Raw genomic sequence first — 22367 nt, 5'->3', positions numbered from 1 at the left:
ACAAAGAAAGTTTGTAAAGTTATTATAGTGAAGAAAAAATCATTATAGTATCTGACATCAATTTCAGCTCTCCAGAAGCCATGCCAAGGTGGCTAGACTAGAGCCTGAAACCAGAGTTTGACTCGCATTCATACACTAGCATGTGCACCGGTCAAAGACCACGTACGCAATTACGAAATAAACTAGGGATGGAATCGGATTAGGAAAAAAGAGTCGCAATGCTGCTTATTGCTTCATCAGCCAGCCAAAAATCCAGAAGGAGACGCGGTAGCAAAAAAGCAGAGGAGAGGAGCCAACACGGCACGCTAACAAAAACCACACCACGCGGAACGGCACGCTAACAAAAACCACACCTTCTAGCATCTCCCGATTCCTTTTTGGTTCAGCAATCAGCACAGGGGGGATACGGAAGAGAGGAGCTCCCAGATTCTTGCTCGCTCCGTCGCCTGTACGCGCATGATTACCCATCCAATTCCACCAGAGTCCCTCCCTCTCTCCCTCCGGCGTCTGCTCCGATCCCAAACTGTGATTCGCTCGATGGCGGCCACCGCCGGCGGCAACAAGATCCGCAACGCCAAGCTGGTGAGCAATCCCCACCCCGAACCCTCGATTTCGAGCGCACATGTACCGTTCCTCTCGGTTTCGAGTCTGGATTTCAGTCATCTACCAGCCGGAGGTGTCGCCCCTCCGCTATTGGAATGGCGGCCTGGGAGTTCCCTCTTGGGGTTTCTTGAGAGGGGGCAGATAGACATTGCAGCGATCATTTCAAGATCGCATCTTTTCTTTTCTTTTCCTTTCCTTTTCCGTTAGTTAGGGTTTGTTGTTTCGTACGGCGACTTTGAGCTATGCGGATGCTGACACGCGCTTGCTTCCTCTTCCTCTGCTCGGTTGGATTTTATCGCCAGGTTCTTCTTGGGGACGTGGGCGCCGGCAAGTCCAGCCTGGTCCTCCGGTTTGTGAAAGGCCAGTTCGTCGAGTTCCAGGTGAGGTTCCATATCACTTCAAATTCTTTCAAATGTGGATTGTGTCTGAATTCAGGAGGTTCGTGATACATAGTGGGTGCTTGAATGTGTTGCTTCATTTGGCTCCAGGAATCAACCATCGGCGCAGCTTTCTTCTCGCAGACTCTGGCGGTTAACGACGAGACGGTGGAGTTCGAGATATGGGACACGGCGGGGCAGGAGCGGTACCACAGCTTGGCTCCCATGTATTACCGCGGCGCTGCGGCTGCCATAGTTGTCTACGACATCACCAATGCGGTTAGTACGACATCACCAACTCCTCTCTCACTAAGATTTTGCCCGTGCGTTGCACAGGAGTCGAAACTTTTTCAATCAAGAGTCCAAGAGCAACCATGGGACTTAAAGCATCTCCATGTCAAGATCCTTCATGAATTATAATGTAGTTTTACTAATTATACTTATAGATCAAGATCATCTGGAACTCCAAGAATAGGTAGGCATAATCATTTATAGCATTTCATCTGGTAACAAAATTACCCCTATTGTTGTACTGCTATTGACACGAAGGTGAAATCAGAAAGGAAATCAACTATTTATGCATGAGCCATTTTTTGGACTTCAGATAAATTGTCAAACATAATCATATATAACATTCATCTGGAAACTAAAATATTGCGTTCTGCTCCACTGCTATGACCTCTAGATGAAATAACAAGATTAAATTAATAAATCAAAAGAATAAATTATCTCATTAACTATATGTGGAAATGGCCAAAAAAATCATTACATCCTAATCCACAATTTATTAGGGACTAATAAAAGACTCCAGTCCATATCAAAGCTGTTACAGGACCATAGGGAAAATTATCTCATAAATAATGAACTCCACAATAAAAACGAAATTCTCGTACAGTTCCACCAGTGTGCTGTAACCAGTGTGCTGTATAAAGATGGAAGGCCAATGCTACTCTAATCAAAACAAAGTGGTTTGTTTTCAGAATCTATTTGGCTTTTTCAGTAATCAAGCTTCCTAAAACTTCAAAATGGATGCTCCAGAAGGTAAACGTGGTAATGGTCTAAGAACCATACCAAATCCGGAAATCCGGGGCCAGACGGTTTCATGTAAGTAAATTCTAGTCGATCTCATCCAACTCCATTATTATCCAGAACATTTTAATGGAGCCGGTGGGCCGATGGAGAGATGGAGAATGGCCTGGGCCAAACGATGGTTGGATTGCAAAAGATACAGAATAGGACAGAGCAGCAGCGGTGATGGACGACGCCTCTGGGATCTGGCCTTCTGGACGGCGATGGTCAGACGAGCCCGGAACGGGACTACGATGCTAAGGCGAGGGCGTGGAAGGCGGGCGCACTGGGCCAGCGATGAATACACGGGAGGGATGGGAGGCGGGCGCTGTAATTAACCTGATTGCGGATGGTGCCGACAAACCGAGACTACGCCGCCGTAGCCGGTGGCGGCCGCGGAACGACAGGGCCCGGGTGCCGGCGGAGAGCATAAGCCGCAGGGCCCCAAATCCTTGTCGCCAGGCTTCGATACGCCATACGCGGAACACCGGCAGAGGCTAGGATTTGGTGGGGAATAGAGATTTGGCGACAGCGACACCAACAGGGTCGATGACTCCGCCGTCGGCGGGGGCCGCGAGGAGCGGGTGGGGCTTGGCCCGTTCCCCCGGAACCCGATCGAGGATATGGAGCCCCTCCCTCTCGGCGTGCCGATACCCGTGCCGCGCCACCTGGCGAGTAACGGCGACAGGTTCGTCTTCCTTATGGAGGCCACCTGCGAGTGCCTATCCGAGGTGATTTCCCTATTTCTCGTGCAGTTAGGGTTTGGGTTTGTTGCTCGGTGGGTGATCTGATTCATCGAATTGCAATTGCTTGAATCCTCGCGCGCAGCTGTACACCCCCATGGCCGCGGCTCACGTCCGCGATGTTATCGTCGCCACGGCTCAACAAGCTGCCAAGGCGAAGATGGTACAGGGCAGCTGGAAGTACGAGTCTATCAACTTGGGCTGGACCAAGGGTTTGGAGACGGAGCGATTTGCAGAACGTGTCATGGTTTGTGTTCTGTTCCTGCCTTTCTTAATTTCTTCAACATAGCATGCAGCGACAGCAGCAGTAACGGGGATTAACACCTTACACCTCTCTCTGTGTGCAGGAAAGGATGGTGTCCTCTACAACATCCTTCGGGGACAGCTCGATGACCGTCGACTTCACAAAGTATTCCGTCACCACCATGTGGCTTGAGCCAGCAGCCACCCTGGCCTTCGCCGCCACCCAGTCCCAAGACCCTACCATGTCACTCGTGGCCGCGTCCTTTGCTGAGCTGGTCCGCCAGATCAACATGGACGTCGCCCGCCCGAGGACCACGCGGGAGAGGGTGGAAGAGGCATCAAAAGTAACGAGCGACTTCGCCAAGGTCTACGGCACCAACAAACCAGTGCCACCCCCCAGGTGGATCCTCAGCCTGCTCCATGCCGTCCTCATCGTGGCGCTTCTGCTGCCGATTTGTCTGGTCGTCTACAACCACCTCTTTCCTGAACAATGGGCTGCCCAAAAAGACGCCGTGGTTGCAGACTATGTGAACAACTTCATATACCAGATCTCTGGAGGCATCTTTGGCGAGACCATGGTTCAGAAGCAGCAGAGGGTGATCGCCGAGGCGCAGCGGGCGGAGGAGCGGAAGAAGATGACCGAGGAGGAGCGCAAGAGGAAAGTGGAGGAGCGGAAGAAGACCATGGTTACTCTCGCAGAGCGCCTCATGACCCCGTGGGAGCGCATCCTCTACCGCACCAGCGTCGGCGATCGCCGCTTCGAGCGTTACCGACGCCCATAGTCCAACTTCCTTTACTGGTATCTGGTGCATCAAAACAGTCCGAATGCTTCTGGTTTCAGAGAGTAGCTTAACATGGGTGGAACTTAAAACGTCCTTTTGTGTGCGACGGACATCTGGTTTTTGAAAGAGAACCTGATCTCTTTGGTTCCTGAATGAAACGATTTCTTCTGCCTTTGCTGGATGTCTGGGATTCTGACCCTGAGCAATGGCTGGCATATTTTTTCTTTCAGTGTTTCTCACAAAAGAAAGCAGCACAACACATTATGAGAAACACTGAAAGAAAAAATATGCCAGCCATTGCTCAGGGTCAGAATCCCAGACATCCAGCAAAGGCAGAAGAAATCGTTTCATTCAGAAACCAAAGAGATCAGGTTCTCTTCCAAAAAACAGATGTCCATCGCACACAAAAAGACGTTTTAAGTTCCACCCATGTTAAGCTACTCTCTGAAACCAGAAGCATTCGAACTGTTTGCGGAAGAAGATGACCGAGGAGGAGCGCAAGAGGAAAGTGGAGGAGCGGAAGAAGACCATGGTTACTCTCGCAGAGCGCCTCATGACCCCGTGGGAGCGCATCCTCTACCGCACCAGCGTCGGCGATCGCCGCTTCGAGCGTTACCGGCGCCCATAGTCCAACTTCCTTTACTGGTATCTGGTGCGTCAAAACAGTCCGAATGCTTCTGGTTTCAGAGAGTAGCTTAACATGGGTGGAACTTAAAACGTCCTTTTGTGTGCGACGGACATCTGGTTTTTGGAAGAGAACCTGATCTCTTTGGTTCCTGAATGAAACGATTTCTTCTGCCTTTGCTGGATGTCTGGGATTCTGACCCTGAGCAATGGCTGGCATATTTTTTCTTTCAGTGTTTCTCACAAAAGAAAGCAGCACAACACATTATGAGAAACACTGAAAGAAAAAATATGCCAGCCATTGCTCAGGGTCAGAATCCCAGACATCCAGCAAAGGCAGAAGAAATCGTTTCATTCAGGAACCAAAGAGATCAGGTTCTCTTCCAAAAAACAGATGTCCATCGCACACAAAAAGACGTTTTAAGTTCCACCCATGTTAAGCTACTCTCTGAAACCAGAAGCATTCGAACTGTTTTGACGCACCAGATACCAGTAAAGGAAGTTGGACTATGGGCGCCGGTAACGCTCGAAGCGGCGATCGCCGACGCTGGTCCGATAGAGGATGCGCTCCCACAGGGTCATGAGGCGCTCTGCGAGAGAGTAACCATGGTCTTCTTCCGCTCCACCACTTTCCTCTAGCGCTCCTGCCTCGTCCATCTTCTTCCGCTCCTCCGCCCACTTCTGCCGCTGTGCCTCGGCGATCACCGTCTGCTGCTTCTGAACCATGGTCTCGCCTAAGATGCCTCCAGAGGTCTGGTATATGAAGCTGTTCACATAGTCTGCAACCACGGACGTCTTTTTGGGCAGCCCATTGTTCAGGAAAGAGGTGGTTGTAGACGACCAGACAAATCGGCAGCAGAAGCGCCACGACGAGGACGGCATGGAGCAGGCTGAGGATCCACCTGGGGGGTGGCACTGGTTTGTTGGTGCCGTAGACCTTGGCGAAGTCGCTCGTTACTTTTGATGCCTCTTACACCCTCTCCCGCGTCGTCCTCGGGCGGGCGACGTCCATGTTGATCTGGCGGACCAGCTCAGCAAAGGACGTGGCCACGAGTGACATGGTAGGGTCTTGGGACTGGGTGGCGGCGAAGGCCAGGGTGGCTGCTGGCTCAAGCCGCGCGGTGGTGACGAAATACTTTGTGAAGTCGACGGTCATCGAGCTGTCCCCGAAGGATGTTGTAGAGGACACCATCCTTTCCTACACACAGAGAGAGGTGTAAGGTGTTAATCCCCGTTACTGTTGCCTGTCGCTGCATGCTATGTTGAAGAAATTAAGAAAGGCAGGAACAGAACACAAACCATGACACGTTCTGCAAATCGCTTCGTCTCCCAACCCTTGGTCCAGCCCTTGGTTGATAGATTCGTACTTCCAGCCGCCCTGTACCATCTCCGCCTTGGCAGCTTGTTGAGCCGTGGCGACGATAACATCGCGGACGTGAGCCGCGGCCACGGGGGTGTACAGCTACGCGCAAGGATTCAATCAATTGCAATTCGATGAATCAGATCGCCCCCCAACCCACCGAGCAACAAACCCTAAGTGCACGAGAAATAGGGAAATCACCTCGCAGGTGGCCTCGATAAGGAAGACGAACCCGTCGCCGTTACTCGCCAGGTGGCGCGGCACGGCGATCGTCACGGGTATCGGCACGCCGAGAGGGAGGGGCTCCATATCATCGATCGGGTATCGGCACGCCGAGAGAGATTTTTTCTAATCCTGGTAAGTACATTTGATGGCCCTTTTGTTTCCATTGTAGTTGCACCTGTCATTGCAGAGGTATAGACAAATCCTCCCATCAGCTATGCTTGCTGATGTGGTGACAGACACAACCTCCTTTCATGCCATATTTGTCACGAGGCTGTCATAATTCTGAAACCAATATCTGTGGTCAGAGAGAAGACGTGATCGACTGACTCTGAACTATGAGGAAGACATCACTGATGAGGATTCTAGGGGAAGGCTTATGAAGTGTTAGGCCAATGTGTCTTCCAGTGCATTACATGAGGTGAAAAACAAGCTAGCAGGTGAAGCCTATTCTAAATAAATAAAAGCATATAATAACAAAAACAGTAATGTCAATCAGAGTAAATGAAAAAAAAGGATGGGAATAAAAGAAACTGAAACCAGATTGTAACAAGAAAGCCATCCATGCAGCGAAAACAAGGACATAACAAAAAGTCTTCATTGTGATGAGGTGTCTGAACAAATTGTAAATTTATGCCATATTTTTTGTGAGCAAGTAGCAAGAAAATATAATGGCTCATCTCCAAAGTGGAATGTATACTGTAAACATAACTATGTCAAGAACATGTTCATGCAACAGAACTAGAAGCAATTAAGAAATTAACTTTGTTCTTAAATTACGCTTTAGGACCTCTAATCAATTCAACAAAATATGAGAAAGGGAGTCATTAAGTTCCTTTCAAACAATAATTGTCAAACGATGTAAAGTTGGGATGGATAATATCCTTCATATATCAGTTTCCAATTAGGTGCGAGATCAAGCCTTTTGGCAAGACTCGGAATGGAGATGCAGGTTGAGAATGATCCATCCATGTCAAGAAAATTAGTACCTATTACTTAATGACGCCCATCATCCATAGATATAATCTTCAGCCATGCGGGCAGCAGTTGATCCCGAGCTTCATTGTATGATATTTGCTGATGGATTTGTACGCCATTTTGGACTACAATGGAACAGGTATCACAATGCATTAGGACAACTGCAGATTTGGCACAACAAAGTAAGAATTTACAGCTTCATCAAGCCAGAAAAGAAATCCTTGCTTTGGATCTTCAGTGTTTAGCTTGCAGGTTTACAGCAATGTTGATTATCCTACCTTATCCTTTGCTCTGGTTTTGTTGTCCGCAGGAAGGCCAAAATATTCCAACCAGCACCCCATTGCCTATGTAGCATCTAAAGAACAGTAATAGGAGACATTAACAGATTGATTAGAGAAATGACATGGCAACACATTACTTGAAATACAAACAGTTGCCTGCAAACCAATATTCCCAGTTGGAGAATTTTGGCAGGGTTGGTAGAAGGAACTCAGGCAAACAGGATAGGTCATTTCCCCAAAATAGAGGAAACCAAGAAAGAGAATAGTAGTTTTGTAAGTTCTAACATTAGATAAGATTTATCAAAAATTTCAAAATATGGAGTTGCCTGCATCAACATGTGCCATTAAATATCAAAACCAGTTTTTTTTATTGGTAAAAAACAGATGGCTTCATCAAAACAGGACATCTTTAAGTCTAACATTGCAGGTCAGGAGAGTATCTAATATCTAGCAATAAAACAAATCGACAATATGACTGGGAATTGTGGAGCATATGTTATCATTAGGTAGGCCATTCATTGGCTCAGGGTAGCACTTCAATATTTCTATACTGCTGTGCAAAGTGCATAGAAATGAATCTTTAGAGCTTAAGTGCAAGGTGGTAAACTGTGTTGGTATACCTCTTATCTTAGGGGTCTCACAAATTGACAGATCAAATGGGATGGGTGTGGTTTAGGGCATGGTCTGGCTAAAATTTAGGAACCTGTTCCGGGTTTGATTACAGTGAACCAGCTGGTTCATTATGCCAGTTGTCTGAACCCTCGTGTGCAGTCTAGAATGCCAAAGAATATACCTTGCCGTTGGAATGAGGCATTGTCCTCTCTACATGAGTTTATGCTACCTCAAATGAACATACAGATTGGCACAAACATTTGACAGTGAAATGAAAGCATTCCATCCCACTGAACAGAACGACTTGTTGGAACATAAGTTAATTGCCCACCCCTCCTCATCAGCTTAAGCTTTTGGGTTGAACTGGTCGGTGCATGCGACTTAATATGGTATCAAAGCCAGAGGTCTCGAGTTCAAATCCTAGTTAGCGCAATTAAAAAATAATTGTTGCTCGCTCCTATTCTACGTCTGAGGTCTGAGGGAGCCTCCACGTGAGGGGGAAGTGTTGGAATATAAGTTTATTGCCCCATCCCCTCCCCATCAGCTTAAGTTTTTGGGTTGAACTGGTCGGTGCATGCAACTTAGTACGGCTGAATACAATGCAAGAATGTTCCATATGCACCTACATAAATGTATGCAAGATGGTTGTCACAATATGCATTGCAGAAAACAAAATTGCCCCAAATCTGCCGAAGGACTACACCCCTAACAAGGCTGGTCGGATTGAACAAATGCAATTGTGGCATGGTAGTGGTAGCTATCATGGAAGACAAATTGAAGCTTTTTAACTCACCTGTTGTGACATATAGTCGAACACCTTGTCTAAGTGTTGCGCAGCCAAAGTTGGATCATCCCTTTGGGTTAAAGGCCAGTTGAACAGCAGCCGTGATGGTCTTCACAGATTTTGAAGATGCTGAAGCCAACGAAGACTCCGTCAATCTTACAGCACGAGTGTGGTGGGGCGTGGACACTCCCCCGCGGCCTAATGGATGAAGGGGAGGCGATGCCCTTGGGGTAGGCGAAGACATCGTAATCGTCGACCCTGCCGCGGAGCGCGCGAACGTCCGTCGCCCCTGACAGAGCGCCCGTGCCGCACAGCTCAACGACGCTGCTCGTGCCGGCCTCCCCCTGGAGCGGATAATGGCGGCGCCCTCGCGGACGCGGCCCAGCGCCTCCACTCAAAACCCCCCAACGGAGCCCCGAGAAAGGACCGGACCGGCTCACCTGACCTGAGGCTCGGCATCGAGCTCCTACCGCTCGAGCTCCGTGGCGATGGGCACGACATCGTCCTCCGCCCTCGCCGGCTTCTCCCCTGCAGCATAGCCACTCGGTCAGCGCCGGCCGGCCGCCCGCCAGGGAATCGAGATCCGGGGAGAAATCTTTACCTGAGAGGAGCGGGCTGATGCGACGGCCGCCGAGGAGAGCGGGGGCATGCCATGGCCCATGGCTGCTGCTGAACCAGCTTCACGCAGTTTTTCTTTTCTTTTCTGCAGCTGCTACAACCGTTGGTGGATGGCAGATGCTGCTGCAGCTGGCAGCCGCAGCGAGCTCAACCGAACAGGCCTGGCCTCGGCCCTCGGGACACAGTGTTTACAGCCCGCGGAGATCGCGGCCCAAAGGAGATGGATTTGTTTGTGGCTGTTATCATAGGGCTGTGGCTATCCTCACCATTCCCTTCAGCTTGTGTTCACCACACCTTAGGTTCTCTTCTCTTCTCTCTACGAATGAGTGTCTTCTCGTCCAATGACAAGCTTGTTGTGGTCACTCCACATACCACATCAAGCCATGGAGTCAAGGCAATGTGCACAACTGTTTAGACTAACCAGCCTAAACCGAGCTATCGACCGCCCAAACAGCTGAGGTTATTCTAATTAATCCCTGTAGTTCTTGAATCGAGTACAATTTGGCTCCAGTAGCCATGCAAGCTAACTGCAGTGAAAATTCACCTTGAAGTTTGAATGAACAGGAGATCAATCTGGATTCATAACTGGTTGGATCCTAAAAGCTTTGTATGCATAATAATGGGGGCACCACAGCCTTATCTTTATTTTGTCTTCTTATTTCTGAAGATTGCGTGCACCTTTGCGAATAGACCCATTGCTCGGAGCTATCTGACGTTGAAAACTATGGCGCCCAGCAAACCAAAATATCGTATGCTATTCATCACCGACATAAAAGTAAAACCTTCGTCAACAGAACATAATAGTGCGACTCATGTGAAAGAACGACAGGCATCAACAAGGCAGTTGCTCTTGCTGCTGATTTAATACAACATAGGGAAGTTCAGAAAGCTCCAAAATATATGTTGCTTACTCGAAAAAGAAAAGAACAGGATCATAAGTGCAGACTGGTAAGTGAAGAACTCTTTTGCTGATGCACCAACACCAAAGGTTACCATACAATGGGGAAACAACACCAGTGTATTTATGACGAAAACATATCATTTTCCCCTGCGTCAATTATCGTCAGGGGAATGGAAACTATATTATTATTATTCTGAACGGAGAACTCAGTACGTGCCGTTTTCTTTACTGCTATCTATAACTGTCTCCTCTTCACTGGATGTAATCATCGTTGTAGGTGTCGCTGATCACCGACACGAACCGCTCGAGCCACGGGAGCTGGTGGAGGTCCTTCATGGTGTCAACGATGTACGAGTCGGCGCAGCGGGGCGGCGACTGGCAGGGGTTGGGGTTGTCGTTGTGGTTGTGGTTGTCTCCCAGGCTAAACCCCCCCGCGAGGAACCTCTGGATGAGCGCCAGCTGCGCCCTTTCCTGCTCCGAGTACCCCTCCACGGCGGTCGGCATGCAGTCGAACGTGTCCCATGCCCAGATCTCAGGATGCTGCTTGGGTGGATCGCTCAGCGGAGGAGGCCTCCATGGCTTCATCGTCCCAGAACATGCATTGGCATGTTTGTACACCACTAGCATAGTCAGCACCGCAGGAGTAGCAGAACTCGTGGCCACACCTGCACAAGTGATGTTTAGCACCAAGATAAAAGAGTAGCACATGTATTTATGAATGAACAATCTTTTTAGTACATGCATTTTAATGGCAATGGCCATCTGTGTGACCACAACACAAAACATGTTTCACTACTTAAAAGCAGCACAGTGGCCGAATCCCGATATGCCCAATACAAACAGAATACTAGAGTAGAGAAACATGATCATGGTCCCATACTCAATCAGCTACAAGTTTTGTTTCTTCTTATATCATGCAAAAATTTGCAGTGTCGTTTTTGGGAACCAGAATATGGAAGACCAACTGCACAATCCGAACTGAATATGAACGATTTTCATGTAAGCAACCATACCTTTCACAGAAATGTGAGAACATGGCGGACTGACACAATATAACTACCTAACACATTTCCTTTTATTTTGGACAACTATCAATATTGAATTAGTAGTCAAAGAAAATCAGGAATGTTTACTGTACTTTTAAAACATAATCATCTTTTCTGGGTCACTAATCACTAGCATTTGGATTACCTCAGTTCAGGAGTTGGATACTTTTGACAAAACTAAGGAGACAAGGAAATAAGTACTGGTTATTCATTAAGACAACAGGGCAGCTTAGTTCTATGCATAAACTGTCTAGTTTTCCTCAGATAGTATATCATACATGCATCAGAGGATGTAGATATACACAGAGCATACCAGCAAGTCATATGGAAGCAGCCCTGTGTTAGTTCAATCATACGTCGACATCTTTGACAACGCCTCCACCGATTGTTCTGTGCAAGCCGATGCAAAGATAGGTCTCCAGCATCTCTTTCCTCAGCAGGCAAGCTCTGGTACTCATCACAGCCCATCATGATGTGCCATGGCACTCCACAGTTGATGCATATATCTCTATGGCATTCTGGGCACTCGATACAACTGAGATCTGACTGGCTTGATGAACTTGCCCTAGAGAAGTGCTGACTAAGGTCTAACAGCACTGAACAATTTGGAAAGGGACAATAAAATCTTTCCATTTCTGAGGTGCCAGCTTCTGCAAATGCTCTCTCCAGGGAATCATAGCTGCTAACTGGAAGGAATGACTTACACTCACTAGCGGAAATAATATATTTACACCTTAATTGTGGACACCTTATAGGCAGCTTTGAGGTCAGCAGCTTCTCTTCAACATACCCAGTCAGGCAATTATAGCAATATGTGTGAGAACAACCTGCCTTGATCATCTGAGAACCTAGTTTCTCCTCACGGCAAATCGGGCAGGTACAAACCTCATAGGGAGATAGATATCTGATGCCTATAGCTTCTTTGGCTAACTGCAAGGGCCTCTCGAGTTCAAAGCTCGGAAGCAATATCAAATCAAAGTCTTCCAACTTATCCACCAGTTCAAGAATCCTGTGTCCTAAAGCTACCAAAAGCTGGTCTTCAAGAATTTCAGCTTCTGCTATCTGTCAGCACAAAAAAAAGACAAGAAAAAGGGACATGTTGAGTTATCAAAGGATGAACAGATTTCATTTTGATACATATACACAACAGGAAGAAAATGAGGCAATTGAACCAAAATAGCATGATTGTCAGCGGGCAATCTATGCTTTATGACCAAAAGTTTTAATAGCATATAAAACTGCAGAAGACATACAGCAATATATGGAGTGTGTACAGCTGCAAGTCCCTGCATATTCTCCGCTATTCGAGCATTTGACTGTCTCATTTCATTTCAGTTTGTTTTCCAGCATAAAGACTCAACATACAATGTTGAACCAGCAACATGCAATATGTGTACATATAACCAATTAGACATTGAACTTGCCAGCTGGGGGTAGTTATCTGCTATGCCTACTTGAATGGTTAATTGACCAATATGGATTCACTAAGAGGTGAAAAAATCAAAATACAACTACTATAGGCAAGAATTCAACCACCTTAAGAGTAATGTTTCTATTCGCTGCCAAAAAAAAAGAGCATAGAAAAATGGTATGCACACTTGAAAGCTGAATGAGGCATTGAGGCCTTGGTTCACAGCCACTCTCTGTTAAACAATATGGAATCAAGATTTCCTAAAGGGCGTATTTTCAGTCATTTAGAGTTACAATTGAGCCTATGAAATCTGCAGATATGAAGTGCATAATTTCGTTGATATGCTTGAAGAACAAGGCGATATAAATTTTAATATGTATAAAAAAAGCGTTGCTACAAACATTATGCTGACTGAAACCAGATGCATTAGCTTCGCCAATTTCTTACCTGAAAGTAGAGCTTCTCCGAATTGGTGAAGGCGAAAATCTTCCGGATCCCATTCTGTAGCGCGACAAGCAGCCCATCCATGAGCGCGAGGTGCTCAGCCACCAGCTCCTCGACATAGAAATCCAGCTTCTTCTGCACCTTAAGAACAGGCACACCGGGCGACCTCTCCATCACGACCCCGATCCCAGACAGCTTCTTCCCCTCCGCCTCAGGGCTCGACACGCCCTTGAAGAAGAGGCGCACCGAGGCCTCATCGAGCTCCCCCTTCGCGACGCCGGCCGTGAACGACTCCTCGGTGTCCTCCCACTCTTCCTCGTCCCCGCAACAGCTCCTGAAGTCATCCTCGCCCCTCGCCACGCCTGCCTCCGACAATACCCTCTCCTCCATCCTCAACCAATGGATACCAGAACCGCCTCAACCAATTCAATCAGAATGTTCTTCCAACCCAATTCCAGCAATCCCCATCACCGAGTGAGGACCACCGAAGCAGGCAGCGAGTAGGCGAGCGAAAGTTTCCCACCAAACCAGCCCTTTTGAGGCGGACGGCCGCACCTAATTCCAACTCGGAGAAGGTGGCGTGTTCCCTTGGCCGCAACTACCCCGGCACGACAGCAGTCGCCTACTGCACTGACAGCTCCACGGATTTGGCGCGGTGCTCGGGAATAGTAGTAGCACGAGAAGAGAAGAAGATCCCGGCTCAGAAATTGGTGGAGGAGACGGCCAGGAAGCACCAGACGGAGCTCCAGAGCGCGAATTCCAGGGCCGCGATGGCGAGGTTGGTCGGCACCGCGACCAAGTTGACCCAGACGCTGGAGCTCTCCCCGACTCTCCAGTTCCTCATATGTGACGGCGGCAGCTCGAGAATTCACCAACGCACGGTCCGGTTCTGCAAGAAGAAGAAGAAATGGCATGGATTATATGGAATTTCCTCCGAGAAAAGCTGCAGCGAGTGAATCAATTGACCATCTAATTCTGGCAAACACTCGGTCAGAGTCCAAGAAACGGGAAAGAAATTACACGAAGGCATTTCCGCGCGGGCGCATCCGCCGCGAATTCTGCGGAAACTCCACACACGCAGATCTATGGACACCCAGCAGTTGCCACAAGGACACACAAAATTCTAGCAGCAAATTCACGAAAAGGTGCGGTTTTTCTCATCAAGAGATGAGACCCAAAACGCGGGCCGAGAAGAGATGCGAGGATTCTCCTTCCTTCCCGAGCGCAGCAATCGGCGTAAACCCCAAATTCACCTCGCGCTTGCGCGCAAAAGAGGGGAGACTGGGAAGGGGAAATCACCAGGGAGTGAACCGGAGTGGAGTGGAGAGCCTCGCCAGTCGCCGCCGCCGCGGATACACCAGAGTGAGTGAGTGAGCCGAGCGAACCTCTCCCCCGAGGGTGATGAGAGGAATCGCGGGCAAGTGGAGACAAGGATGGAATGGAAGCTGCTTTCCCGGCGGCGGTGAAGTGAAGGGAGGAGAGGAGAAGAAGAGGGGAGGTGCCTTTCTTGCGGCAGTGGGCGAAGAATTTATTCCTCCGGACCGGCGACCGGCGTTGGGGAATTGAGCATGGAAGAGTGGCGTTAAAGCCAAGAGTAGCAGTAATTGCTGTTCGCACTCCTTGGCTCGTCAAGGCGTGGAAATAATAACTGCATTCCTTTTTTCACTTTATTTATTTATTTTTACTTTGTAATGATTCACTTTTCTATTTGTTTCTCATTCGTTCATTTAGGGGGAAAGACATTTCCTGCTTTGCCCCTCCAACATTAGGCACTATTAAGGGATTATGGGATGTATGGTTCTTTAGTCGATTCTAAAATTCATGTTACATCGAATGTTTAGATACTAATAAAGAGCATTAAATATAGATTAATTATAAAACTAATTACATAGATGAAGGCTAATTTGCGAGATGATTTTTTTAAACCTAATTAATCTGTCATTAGCACATGTAGTTGTAGCACCATGTTGTCAAATCATTGACTAATTAGGCTTAAAAGATTCGTCTCATAAATTAGTCGTAAGTTGTGTAATTAGTTTATATTTAATACTCCATGCATGTGTCTAAACATTCGATGTGACAGAAATTTTAGGAGCGTATGTAGAAACCAAACAGAGCCAATATGATATAAAATGGTTGTGTGAGGTAAAACCTTTTACATGTTCGAAATGCTTAGTTCTGCACGCGCATGTTTTTAGCTTTGGGTGTGCACACAGAAACAACAAGAAAAAAAATGATAAAAATGCCGACGTCACCACGACCATGAAGTCCACCATTGTTAAAGTTTAGGGATTGAGGAAGGGATTTTCATGGTTTCCTAGCTTGGAAGGGTCATCAGGGAGGACGCCGAATTTGCGGTGGTGGCAGAGGAGACTGGTGGAGCGTGGCGGCTGGGAAGATGGGAGAGGCCAAGCTGGTAGCGGAGACGTCGTTAGGAGGAGAAAATGACGCATGGGAGCGACTCCGCCAAAGCCGGTGGCCGGTAGGCGACAGAGGAAGGGGCGCACGAGAAGCTAGATCATGTTATTAGGGATACCTAGGGTCGTGGGCGGCTGCAAGGCCATGATGCCTTAGCTAGATAAGAAGCGGCAGTGGGGAACGTGGGGGGGAGAGGCGGTGTGGGGATGAAGAGAGAAAATAAGCAGACAGATATGTTAACGCATGCAAATTCATTGAAAGTAAAACCCTTATATGTTTATTCCATTCATGTTTCTAGCGAACAAGCGATTTTGGAAACCAAGGGTTTTGAAAGCCTACATAACTATAATTGGTTAGTTCTCTAAAACTTAGAGGGTGATGTATTGTTTCGATCCAGAAATGCGTTGAGAGAGAGAAAGAAACTCTTCAAGAGTTACACAGTTCTTGATTGTATAGACTTTTCTTTAGCCATTTTAATGAAAGAAAGCATATGAATTCAAAATGAGCTACATATTACTATGAGGCGAGGGAGGCTTACTCATATTTATAGAAAATATTATGTAACATCTATATCTTTAAATAGATATATTATAAAAATATATGTTACATGATTTATCGAATACTAGTACTTATTACAAATCATCAAATATATTAAATTTAAAACTAATTGTCTCCTCAAATGATACATATTTTTTTTTAAATCTAGAGGGAGTACTATATTCTTATTGCACTTTACAAGGTCACGCTGTGTGAGAAATGAAAAAAAAAATAGTAGCCGGACGGCAGCAACAGCTGAGGCCTGAGGTTGGCAGCCTGGGATGGCTGGACGGTGGCCGGTGGGTTGATTGATTGATTGGGATTCCGTTGGGATGCGAGGGGCCCACGGAGGTCGGTACAGCTCAGGTGAAGGACAGTTATTGCTGGGCCCATCGGCCCTTGCCATGGCCCGTGGCGCCGTGGAACGGAACGGGCTGGATGAAACGCGTGCAGGTGCAGGTACAGTGACGGCGACGCCCCCCAACCCCAACCACCTCTTCTTCTCAAACCTCGAACACAAAGTTTGGCCCCGTTCTCTCAGAAAAAATTAGAGAAATCTGGATGAATCAAATTTGTGAGGAAAAAATACTGGTCTGGATGAAAAAAAAACGGATCTAAGCCGAATGTAAGGACATGCGAACGGAGCCTTTATCGACGTCCTAGTCATCTAGAAGTATGGGTCTTACCGGTTATGTGCATAATTCCTTATGTAGACCCCCAAAGTGCAAGTTGGCTCATATCTGGTTATCTGCAGAGCTCCTAATGCAGTCTAGCAGTGCTCAAAGTAGTCAAATCTTGCATCCAGTTATACGCTCAAATTTCCCCATCTCCAGCTATGCAGGCTTTGGCTTGCACCTGATCTGCAGCTCCTGCACCTGCTGTGCAAAGGTTAGCACCCCGCTCTGCAGGCTTCCTCCCCTACACCCGCTCATGGCTTCGTTGCTCACGCAACGAGACGATCTGCCTTGCCGGCGCCGCTGCTCCCTGCCTTGGGCGGAAGGTGGGAGCCACCACAACACCCATGCGGCGGCGACGCATCTCACCAGTCGATACCTGCGCCATCTGCCCGCCGTCCAGCGTCCAGCACTGGGATCAACGTCTCTCTATGTGTTGTGCCGAGTGTCATTGATCCATGACCAGAGGCATGGTTGGTCGCCGTCTCCATTGCCGCAAGTGAGTACAAGGCAGTCAATGACCTCCGTGCCACGGCCGACGGCTGCACAGGGAAGACAAGGGCACCAGCAACGGCAGGCGGCGCACTAAGGAGGAGGCTGTTCTAGAGGTTCTAGAGATTGTTTTCTTGATCAGGATTGTTAGATGGGAGGAGGCGAACTGGCGAAACGTGGCTGCTTACCTGAAGTTAGTATGTACTAAAATTTACTAAAAAAAAGTCTTTTATTATTTAAATGACCTAGGAGCCATACAAAATATTATATCTTCCAAACATAGATCTTAAAAAGCAAGCCTGGTCATTCTAAGTTATCAAATTAATGTTCTTTCCAAATGCTATATTTGAGTTTTTATTGAACGTTTTAGCCATAAAATGTATTCGCGAAATCCGGGAAAAATCGTCTAAGATCATAATTTGGAAAGTAATATTTTATCATGTAATTTTTTTTAGCATACATGTTCATTTCAAATTCAAAAGTTTTTAAATAAAGCACGCCATCGTCTAAATTCATGATGCGCTTTATTAAGGAACTTTGAATTTCACTTGAGAATGTATGCTAAGAAATTACATGATTAAATTCAACTTTCCAAATCATGATTTTAGACAATTTTTTCAATTTTTTTGGAATATATTTTTTGGCTAAACAGCTCAATCGAAAACTCAAATATAATATTTTGGAAGAATACTAATTTCAAAATTGCAAAAGATATAATTTCGAATACAAGTAAATGGGTCGTGTTTGTTTTTAACATCTATTTGGAAGATTATAATATTTTTAATGGCTCCTAGACCAATTTTTTTTTAATTTGATATTCATTTTTCGCAAAACCAAATTTAAAAATATAAAACAGACATGGCCTAATGGATATTCCCAGCGTATATACTTGCTTGGATCATATGCCTTTTTAGGCCTTATATGGGGGTGTAGCTTTTGATATGTTCAAAAACGTGTTAAGAATCATGTTTAGTAGTAATAATGTACATATGCTTTTCTTAGAACATATCAACAACCGTATCTAGCACAACAATCTCTCATGATGTAGATACATTTTTTTTCTGAAAGGGTGTAAACAAACGTGTCGAGCACTCTAACCACTCGAAATGTAGACTTGCTTTTAAAAGCGTAGCAGATGAAACATACTGTCGATGTTTGACCACCGATAGCCTGCCACGGGGGTACCCGGGACAGTATGTTCGGGCTTCGGCATATGCAGAACTCGACGGTTAACGCAAGAGACAGTCGATTTATCCTGGTTCGGACCCTCGATCTTTGATCGAGTAATAGCCCTACGTCCAGTCGGCGTTTGCCTTCGCGTTGGATTGATTGTAAAGTGTTGTGTTGTGTACAATTGCTCTGTTGAACTCTCGATCTAAGGAGCTCTGCCCTCCTTTATATAGTCAGGGGGTCAGAGTCCTAGTCGGTTTACAATAAGAGTTCCTGGTAGGATTACAGAGTAATACTACTACTAAGATTACAGGAGAAGAATCCTAATTGGACTATGTCTTCTTCCTTCCTTGCGGGGTATCCTGTGGGTCCCGTACCGACAAGCCCCCGAGCACTTCATGGTTGAGTTCTGGAAGCCTCGTCTTGTTCCTTCAGGTCTTGTCGAGTAGGAACAAGCGTCGTCCGAGTGCTTTCTTGAGTGAAACCATGTAGCGCTTCCTGAGATCTCCGAGTGGTGCGTGCTTTTTGAAGAAAAAATACATTCATCTGGGTGTAGCCCCCAAGCCTCTTGATGTTTGGAACAAGGAGCCGGAGGGTCTTGTCTTGAAGAAGTCTTCTCGGTGACGTGCGCTTTTTTGAAAAAAAAAGTGCACTCACTGAGTGTAGCCCCTGAGCCTCTTGCTATTTGGAACAAAAAGTTGGAGGGTCTTGAATCTGAGTTGTTTAATAGAACCGTATACCTCTCCTTTTGCAGCCCCCGAGCATTTATCCGGGTTGTTTTGTTCAGGAAGAACTCGGAAGCAGTGTTTTGGTATATTCTCTGGTAGTCTGCTGTTGTCGGACGTAGTTGTATGGTGATGGTTGAGTTTGAATGCCTTTTGTTCACGGGTTGTACTGTGTCGGTATATTCTTCTGAATATGCTTGTCTTCGAGTACTGTTCCCTCTCGCCTGAGTCTTCTATTATTGAGTCATGTCTTTTTACTGTGTCCTTTGTTAGTTTTATTTTGTTGGTACTCCTAGTCCATGTGCACCGCTCCTTTGGTCTATAAATACCCTCTCAGAGTGCTTGCTTTCATCCATTGAACATTCTGTTGAAGCTTTTGTGATCACTAATCATGGTAGTTTGTGAAGTAGAGCAGCCCCCGGGCAGGTTCCGTAGTTCCTGTTTACCTTGTTGTAGTTGGAGGAGGTCTTGTGATAGGGATTAGAGGTAGGCTAATCCCGCGGCAGCAATGTACTAGGATGTGCGTGGCGGTAGTTGGAGGAGGTCTTATGATGTGGACTTTGTTCCTTCATCTAACAGTTCTGGGTTGATCTTCGTCGCCTGTTTTGAGACTGTCCGGTGCAGATCAACACCATATCCAGCATCACATCGGTCTTGGGTAGACAGATGCCTACCGACCTTCTCTGCTCCATGTTGTCCTGCCGTGCTGCTGATTTCCGCCTTGGATGCACTGCGTCAGTCCTTTGAAGAAAATAGTGTATCCGATGGCGGTTTGTCCTTTCGAGTAGCAATTTGGGACATGTAGTCGTTCCAGAGCTTAGCCGTGTCCATGTTCTTCTTTGCTACTTTGCTTTTCGTGGTACTGAGTACGTTGGGTCTTGTAAGACTTGTAATCTTCTATTTTTGAAGTCGCTTGTAATGGAAAGAATCTTTGTCTTCTGAGTTGTTATTTACTTTCCTGCTGTAGTTTCGGTTGCTCATGATATTCCTGAGTTCTTTTCGTAAGAACCAAGTTCTTATGTTCCTTGTGAAGTTGCCTTTCTTTTCTTCTTTGTTGATGGGTTGTTCTTGCAGTTATCTGATAACTCTGTAGTATCGCTGGATGGATAAGTCTGAGATCTACCCGTTGAATTGTACCGTTTGTGTGGATTTGTGCCCTCCGTCATTTTAGCTGTGTCGGTAAATGGACCGTTGCGTTCTCACACGGTGCTTTAACAGGCCTAGTGGGCCGTTTTTATCGCTGTAAAATCTATTTAAAGACCCTTCGTCTTTCTTTTTCCTTACTGCCTTCAAACCCTAGCTCTCAGTCATCCGCCGTCGCCATTGCTGCCGTCGTCTTTAGCGCCGCTGTCAAGTCTTTCTCTTTCCTTAGTCGCTTTTTTCCTTCGTTAGTATATGGGTAAGAAGAAAACCGCAAGTAAGCCCCAATCTTCCTTCGTGGACGAGGAATCTTCACTCCCCGTGATTAAAAATCAGGAGTTTGTTGCCATGAGGGCCGCCCAGAAGTCTTGGCTGACTCCGACGACCACCGAGGAGCAGCTTCGTGAGCTTGTCAGCGATGGTTTGATCTAGAGCAAGGCCATTGCTGAATGGAGAGTTCCAGGCGAGCATCAGGTCCCTGTCCCAGGTCCTGGTGAGATTGTCCTTTTTGTCTCTTTCATTCGTGCTGGACTCTGCCTTCCTGCCTCTGCTTTTCTTCATCAGTTTCTCAGCTATTTTGGGATTTGCTTGAACCATCTTGCTCCTAATGTAGTCCTTTACCTTTCTGTCTTTGTTCATCTTTGTGAAGCTTTTCTCGGAATTTCCCCTTCTCTTTCTCTGTTTCGTTACTTCTTTTGTCTGAAACCCCAACCCCGCCGCGAAGAAACCAGCATTCTTGGTGGTTGTGGGATTCAATTTCACCAAGGTCTTAAGAGCAAGTTCTTTGACTATGACCTGGTTGATTTTATAAGGGATTGGCGTGCCGACTAGTTTTATGCCGCCAATCTGATCCCTTCCCTTGCTGTCCACTCTGGATCTGGTCCCATGGTTAATGACCGATGGGATAAGAACCCTGTGTCGCCCGCTGAGGTCCAGGCAATCCAGCCACTCCTTAATAGGATTAGTATGCTGAAACAGCAGGGTTTAACCGGTTTCGATATTGTTTCGAGTTTTCTTTGTCGCCGAGTTCAGCCTTTGAAGGAGCGAGAGCACCTTGGCTTTGAGTACTCGGGGGCTGAGGATCCTTCTCGCATGGTCCTAGCTCTTGAGCTGACCGATGAGGAGGTACTCGAGCGTCTCCAGAAGATGCTGAAGGGAGCAAGCATTGTCCCGCCTACTGTCTTCGAGTTCTCCGCCAACAACCCACCTCCAGCTGTAAGTTGTTTTCTCCTCGTTCGGGTACTTTATGTATTTTTGCTGTATCTTTCTTTGTTTAACTTTTCCTTGTCTTGTTGTCTTATTCTTTTTCGTAGGAATTTGGGCGCAACTTTGTTGACCCGATCCCTTCTCTTGCTGTTTCCCCTGTCGTGGCGAAAACTGGGAATGAACTCGCCGTAGCTTCTGCAACCAGTAAGTCCCCAATCTCCACAGCGTTTCCTGGAGTTTCTTCCAGATTTGTTGATGTATATGAAGAATATATTCCTCGTCTAGTCCCCTGCGGTCCTCGTAGTGTCTCGAAGAGGGGGCGAACGGATGGATCTTCATCTAGCCTGCCTGCTTCCAAGAAGTCTCGCAAGCCAAGTACTCCTCCATGTACTCCAGTTGTAGCTAGCATGCTCTTAGGTGAGCATATTTATACTCTTTGTCCCTTTGTTTTCCTGTTATTGTCTTGAACCGAGTGCTTTTATTATTTTTTCAGCGGGTGCCTTGGTGGCCTTGGTCGAGACCGAGGGGGAAGAGGATGATGAAGTACCCCTTATCATGCGGCGGTGAGTTATTTTCATATTCCCCTTTTATTGAATTTGTCCTCTTTGTCTTGACTTTTAGTCTTGATCTTTTTTGAAGTAACCGGACGTCGGGTACAAGTTCTTCTGAGGCTCCCGCACCGGCTTCTTCTAGAGCTCTGGTGTTGAGTTCCTTGGTGTCGAGCTTTTCCGCACCTCCGGCGCCAAGTTCTTCTGTGGCTCCGGCCCCGGCTTCTTCTGGGGCTCCGGTATCGGTTATACCGCTCTTGTCGTCAAGTGGTGGTGATGTTTTTGCTGCCGTTGTCCCCCCGCGCGCGGTCTTCTCTTTGTTTTACGAAGAAAAAGATAGCTGAGTGAGTGAATTCTGGT

General features: G+C 47.0%; 2 protein-coding genes and 1 pseudogene across 3 annotated transcripts; 1 reads left to right on the top strand and 2 right to left on the bottom strand.

The window, feature by feature from the left end:
- Positions 1–294: 294 nt before the first annotated feature.
- LOC136506051 (ras-related protein Rab5A-like) lies at positions 295–2692 on the top strand. 2 transcript variants are annotated; one of them, XM_066501173.1, is made up of 4 exons: positions 295–582; positions 906–983; positions 1092–1259; positions 2130–2692. In XM_066501173.1, exons 1-4 carry the CDS (start codon positions 457–459, stop codon positions 2214–2216), a joined length of 459 nt encoding a protein of 152 aa, XP_066357270.1. In that variant the 5' UTR covers positions 295–456; the 3' UTR covers positions 2217–2692. The 2 variants fall into 2 exon arrangements, with proteins under 2 accessions (XP_066357270.1, XP_066357271.1); XM_066501174.1 differs by lacking the exon at positions 2130–2692 and adding an exon at positions 1427–1562 and having other exon boundaries at positions 299–582.
- A 2203-nt stretch (positions 2693–4895) lies between these two features.
- LOC136505881 (uncharacterized) lies at positions 4896–6109 on the bottom strand. The gene is made up of 3 exons (XM_066501014.1): positions 6002–6109; positions 5740–5902; positions 4896–5638 (listed from the first exon to the last, which is right to left on the bottom strand). The coding sequence occupies exons 1-3, from the start codon at positions 6107–6109 to the stop codon at positions 5550–5552; spliced, it is 360 nt and encodes a 119-aa protein (XP_066357111.1). The 3' UTR covers positions 4896–5549.
- Positions 6110–10230: 4121 nt separating this feature from the next.
- On the bottom strand, positions 10231–14640 carry LOC136506050 (E3 ubiquitin-protein ligase RSL1-like; annotated as a pseudogene).
- Positions 14641–22367: the final 7727 nt, after the last annotated feature.

Source organism: Miscanthus floridulus, chromosome 14, assembly GCF_019320115.1.
Source record: "Miscanthus floridulus cultivar M001 chromosome 14, ASM1932011v1, whole genome shotgun sequence".
In the NCBI taxonomy this organism is placed as follows: domain Eukaryota; kingdom Viridiplantae; phylum Streptophyta; class Magnoliopsida; order Poales; family Poaceae; genus Miscanthus; species Miscanthus floridulus.
This window is presented reverse-complemented; position numbering and strand designations above follow the sequence as displayed.